This window comes from Melanerpes formicivorus, unplaced genomic scaffold (assembly GCF_026170545.1).
Source record: "Melanerpes formicivorus ecotype bairdi unplaced genomic scaffold, bMelFor1.0.p_v2 SCAF_19, whole genome shotgun sequence".
Lineage (NCBI taxonomy): Eukaryota > Metazoa > Chordata > Aves > Piciformes > Picidae > Melanerpes > Melanerpes formicivorus.
Window position 1 is genome coordinate 2286879 of NW_027142371.1, and position 6053 is coordinate 2292931.

General features: G+C 58.6%; 1 protein-coding gene across 1 annotated transcript; it reads right to left on the reverse strand.

The window, feature by feature from the left end:
- Positions 1-3832, reverse strand: R3HDML (R3H domain containing like). Its single transcript, XM_068150379.1, has 5 exons — positions 3572-3832; positions 2123-2241; positions 1492-1624; positions 346-461; positions 1-239 (listed from the first exon to the last, which is right to left on the reverse strand). The coding sequence occupies exons 1-5, from the start codon at positions 3830-3832 to the stop codon at positions 107-109; spliced, it is 762 nt and encodes a 253-aa protein (XP_068006480.1). The 3' UTR covers positions 1-106.
- Between the last annotated feature and the right edge of the window lie 2221 nt (positions 3833-6053).

Here is a 6053-nt window from a genome sequence, read left to right on the forward strand (position 1 = left end):
AAGCAGGTTGGGCAGCTGGGCTGGAGGGTGTGTGTGGGGTCAGTATTATAAATAATTCTGGTTCACCCTACCCCCATGCCTGGGGGCTCATCGTGGGGCTGCAGCCCTAGAACCAGCTGACTTGGTTGGATTTGAGTCCGGTGAAGCACATGTTGTTGGAGCAGCCCCCGCCGTAGCTGGGGGGGCAGGCTGAACATGGCCTCCCCACCTTGTACGGCGCTTCTCCCAGCCAGTTGCCCCTGAAAAGAGAGGAGGGCATCACCTCTGAGCACCAGCAGCCCTCTGCTAGCACTGGAGCGAGGAGGGAGGATGGCACAGGGTGGGGGCTTCCCTCCGCGCACTTACTTGATGGCGTAGTTGCAGACGAGGAGGGTGGCGTGCCGCCACGTGCTGCCCCACACTTGGATGTTGGTGCAGGTGCTGAGGGCACAGCCCAGGCGGCTGGAGGATGCCCACACCATCTGCATGGGGACAGAGAGCAGACAGTGGTAGTGACCAACATCCTGGGCAGCCCACAGCCAGGCACCCTGGCACCCCGCGCAGGGCTGCGTCCCACGGGGGCATCGCATTCTGCCCGCCCAGATTTCTCAGGCCGGCTGCTGTGCCCGGCACTGGCACTGCCTTGTCACAGAGCTGCTTTGTCACTGTCCCTCTCCCACCTGCAGCCCATGCTGCCCTGGAAGGGGCTGCCTTGCCAAGCTCACTTCAGTGAGCAGCAGAGTCTGAGTCACTTGTCTGATTCACCCAAATTAGTTCTCAAGCCTCATCCTGAAGCATGTTGGGCAGCTTACCCTGCACACAGGGAGGTGAACCAGAACCAGAAGCTCCTCCTAAAGCCTCTCCAGGCTGAATTTCTTCCTTACAAAATGTACCCTCCTGCCTGTTTGCAATCCAAAGCATCCCCACAGATGAGCTGCATGGGGATGCAGGTGCTCAGGTGCAGGTTGGAGCCAGGCTGAGGAAGGAATCAGGGGCTGGCACAGCTTTTCCACCAGGCAAGGGAGCAGAGGGATGTTTTTCCACCCCGTGCTGGCCAGGCTTCCAGTATGTGCCAGGGGATGAAGGTGCTGAATTTCCAGGGAGCTGGACACAGCTGAGCACTATAAAGCTGCCCCATCACAGAGGATTCATGCTCAGTGATAACACAAAAGGGATTTGGCTTTACCTTCACCTTGAAGGTGCCAGTGGGGTAATAAGGAAAAAAAAGGCCAAAACAGGGAAAAAGGTTTTGAAAAAATGGAAAACCTCCCAGGCAACTGTCCAGAAGGTCCCAGCTGTGCCTTGGTACCACAGAACCATTTTGGAAGTGACCTTTAAGATCACTGAGCCCAGCCCTAAACCCCGCACTGCCAAGTCCATTTGAAGGAGGCAGCTGCCAGGGTCTGACCCCAGGGGCAGCTGTCACAGGGAGAAGGGCTGCTCCCTGCACCAGGGGCGACCACAGCAGCCCTGGCTGCTGTCCTGTGGGCTGTGGGGGGCTGCACTTCTCACCTGTGTGTAGTGGCTGCAGACAGAGCCGCTGCATTTGGAGGGGCAGCGGGGGTTGCACTCCCGGGGGTGGGGGAAGGAGTAGTGCTGCTTCTCCTGGTGCCACGACCTCACCATGTCCACCACGGAGCGCTGCCTGCAAGAGGTGCTGGGTGTGAGGGGGGCTTCCTCCACTTCAGCTCATGGGAAATGGAGAGGAGGGGGCAGAAGGCTCCACATTAAGAGACTGAAGGAGAGAAATGGGATGGGGCAGGGGCAATGATGTCTTTGTGCCAAGTCCACTTGTGCCCAAGGCCAGAAGACCTGGCCCTTGCCAGAGGCACCTGAGCTATGGGACCCATGGCAGCTCTCTTCTCCCACAGGGAGTTAAGCAGGGACAGAGCAGATCGCTGGTTCCTGTGCCCTGAAGAGAAGGGATTCATCCTCCCCACAGGAGCAATGGGCATCTCTGGTTTCCCACATCTACCCTAGTGCAAGACTTGGACCCTCCTCCCTGGGGGCTTGATGTGCTCCTTGCTTGCATCTCAGCCCTCTGCAACTCCAGTTCAGAATCTCTCTGCTCCTCAAAGGGCTACTGCTGCTCCTCCTCCTCCTGCACCACCACAGGAGGAAGGGGGTCTCCAGGAGCACTCACCTGCCTGACTGGATGGAGAGGTTCTGCCCCATGTATTTAATCAGCTGGGGGGGGCCGTGGTCCCACAGGCAGCGTGCAGCCCACGCCTCCGCCGCCCTGGCCAGCTGCTCGTCCCACACCTGGCCAAGAGGAAAGGAAAAGGGCAAGCAGAGATGTGGAGTGCCTGGGGGAGTGTAAAGGAGAAGCCTGCTCCCTTGGGCTCCAGGAGGGTCTCTGTGCACTCACAGGCATCCAAAAACCAGCACTCACAGCTCAGGGTGGAAAAAGCCCAGTGGAAGCGTGGCAGCATGACCAGGAGAAATGAGCCACTCCAGCTGCCCACCACAGCTCCTGGGCATGGATGCCCCAGAGTGGTGCAAGCCCTGCATGTGTATCTCCCTCCAGGGATGGGCTCCTTCTTCAGAAGATGAAGATGAGCCCAGGGCCCTGCACTCTTGCTGCAGCTTGCAGCTGTCCCCAGACTCCACCTGCAGACTAACTGGTGAGGACAGCTGGTTCCTTCATGCATCATTGAAAGGTTCCTCACCCATCCTGAACCACTTTGGGAAGATGTCTGGAACAGTTACTTCGGAAGGCAGGAATTTAGGCCAAGTAATAAGCAGTGCAGGATGCTCCTGGGCATGTCTGACCTGCTCTGGTACCCAGCAAGATGGGCTGCCAAGTGCTTCTCCCAGACTGGCATCCAGGGACCACCCATCTGCTCCCATCCCCTCTCTGGGAGCAGAGCAGCATCTGGTACCTCCTGCCCCAAGGGTCCCACTCTATGCTGGCTGGAAATCCCTCCTTTTGGTGTCTCACATTTCTCCTCCCTGTAGGGCTGGGTTAGGAGTGACAAGCAGGGTGGAGACAGCCTGAGGTGATCTCAGCCCAGGGTGGCCTTCCTCCCTCTGGAGGTGCCCAACCCATCGAGGCTGTGCAGCTCCTCTCTGACCTGGTCCTGCATCTTTTTTTCTCTCCGGGGCTGCCATCTCTGAGCATGGTTCCAAGGAATTGGCACTTGGGACAGGGCTGGCCTCCCAGCTGCATTTAGGGGAAAGGCATCTACCTTGGGTTGGGAGCTGAGCTTTTCATGTTCACAGCCACCTCCCTTCCCCCACTGCTGCCTCTGCAGCTCAGCTGGATGGATCCTGCATCCCACAGCCTGCAAGCGCACAGACAGTCCCAGGTAGGGGACCAGGGGTCCTAAATCTGCCCTGTGTGGAAACATCACTCTGTTGGGACTCTATGTTTGCTGTGCAGAATCTGCATGGGTCTGCCCTGCACCAGGGACTAGAAATGTCCCCTGGGACAGACGTTCAGCAGTGAATCCAGGGCAGCCCCCTGACATCCCCATGTGTGGGTACCCCATCCCTACCAGGCTGGGTGTCCACATCATAGGCAAACCCTTGGCCCCCACTGCAGCACCTGTGAGCTGTGGACCCAAAGCCACGCTGCCAGAGCCCCACTCACCATGTACTCCATGTTGGCAGCCGGAGGGGACACCTGTGCCCGCACTTGGTTGTGATAATCCAAAACCAGACCCATGTCGTGGGGGGAGAGGTAGCGCTTCCGACGGCCCCGGGGCATCCCCGCGCCCCACGGCAGGCCCACGGCTCTGCCCTCGGCGGGGGACAGGAGCTCGGTGGCATTGGGCAGCAGGAAGGAGCTGGACTGCTGAGACATCCAGAAGCCCAGGGCGGTGAGGTACAGGTGCAGGCGCGGCAGGGTCATGCTGGCCCGGCCCGGCCCGCGGCGACCGCGGCGGCTGCGGCGGCTCTCTGCTCCCCACGGAGGTAAGCAAGGACAGAGCCGAGCGCCGGTCCCCGCTGCCAGCACGTGGACCTAGGAGAGAAAACAACACAGGCACTGCTCAGGCTTGCAAGCTCCACTTCCCAAACAAGATGGAAATAACTTTTTTTAATTGTTTTTATTTCTTTTTCGTTTTTTCTTTCTTTTCCCCCTTCCCCCCCCCTTTTTTTTTTCCTCTCTCCTTCTTCTTCCTCCCCTCCCCCCCCCCCCCCCCCCCCTTTTCCAAGTACTTCTTTGACAGCAACCTCCCTGATAACCTGTTTTACCACAGCAACTTCCCCAGGACAAGCCAGAAGATGGCTGGGGATGGGGAGATGGTTTTCTTCTTGTTTCTTTAAAAAAAAACCCCAAACAACAAAACCAACCCAACCCAACCCCAAAACACATAAAATCCCCCCCCAAATCGGTACAAAATCTCCCCCATTTTTCACTCCTTGCACATACCTGCCAGGCAGGGGCTACTCGGGAGCATACTGAGCATACTGCAGCTGCCTGCCTGGTAACTTCCCAGGCGTGTGGTGTGCGGAGCAAATCCCCGGCACAAACGGGACTCACACAGACGAAGAAGGGCACAAGGAGTGGGAAAAGCAGCTGTGAGAAATCCTTAGCAGCCTTAGCTCAGGGAAAGGAAAATGAACCGCCCCGAAAGCAGGATAATTGAAAAAGAAACAAGGAAAATGCTGAGCTGTCCCCTGGTCCGTCAGCCGGTGCAGCTTCCCAGCATCTCTGCCAGCCCTTCCCGGAGCGGCGGGGAGGATGTTCCCCCGACTACGTACCGTGAGGACTGAGCCAAGGGCAGCCGAGCCCGGCGGCAGCGGCGGCGGCGGCTGGGGTTGACCTTTGCGAACAACCTGCTGGGTCGGATGCGGGCGGCAGGTTTAGCCTAGCCCCGGCGGGCAGCCCGCTGCAGCATCTGACGCAAAAGCTGCATCTTAACTCTTCCCCTGGGAATGTCCTGAAGTTTGGAAGCAGCCCTGCTAGGAGATTTATAGGCTGGTGGAGGCATCCGCGCAGTCAGGCGCACGCAGGCACGCTGAGCCCTGCTCCGTGCCCCTGGGGGAAGTGAGCAGAGCCCAGGGGCTGCTGGGTGGGGGAAATCTCACGCTGCCTACCTGGAGAGGTTCCTAAAGTTGTCTGTTCATTCCTCCCCAGCTGGGGTCTTGCTGGGATGTGGGGATAGGGAAGGGAATCCAGGTCATCGAGGGATGTGGAAAAGATTTTCCTCAGCAAGGCAGTGGCAGGGCTGGCAGCTGGGAACACCTCACTTTGGTGTGAGCTGAGCAGAGGGCAAAAAGAGCCCTTTCTGGAGGTGACTGGGAGGGGACATGGTGACCACACATGTCCCTGGGCCAGCAGCTCTCCCTGTTAGAAATAAAGTCACTTGTGGGCTGGGCACTGCCACCCATGGGTTCCCCAAGGACCAGGGCTTGTCACAGCCTATGGGGCTCTACCCATATCCTCACCACTGCCTTGGGCTGTCAGTGCCCAGCCAGGAGCATCCCAGGGGAAAACAGCCCTTCCCCTGCAGTCTGGGCTCCCCTGGGCAGTCCTACTGACATCCAGGTGACTGTCCCCAGGGAGGGGAAATGACTGAAGAGGTCTGAAAGCCGTGGACAATCCTGCGGCATCGAGAGTGCTTCCCTGCAACATCCCAAGCAGGCACCATGCCTGGGGCCAGCAGAATTATTGCAAGGCATAAAAATGAGAGCCTGGCAGGCTGGGGTGCAATGCCCATCGCATCTCTTCTTGCCACCATGCTTGGAGACAGTGTGAGCAGCCACATGTGAGCTGCAGGGGGGCTTGCTGCCATCATCCCCCTGTGCCACAGCTCCCCAGGCAAGAAAGGTGCTCACCCTGCACCTCACCAGGACACAGATGGGTTTGGAGCTGGGATTCGACTTTGGGCTGCCTGAAGGGGAGTGCCGAGGCCAAGCTTCCTCTCCTCAGTGGGCATGAGGCATGGAGGCAGAGGCATGAAGCTGAGACCGGAGCATGACCACAGTAAAGCTGGTGCTCAGATAGGGAGATAAGGAAGCTGCTGGGATGTGTGGGGAGGAGAAGGCAGTCCCACGGCAGTAGCCCTTCACTGCCTTTCATCCTCACTGGTTTGACTGGGGTGAGAGTTGAGAATCCTGGACACACA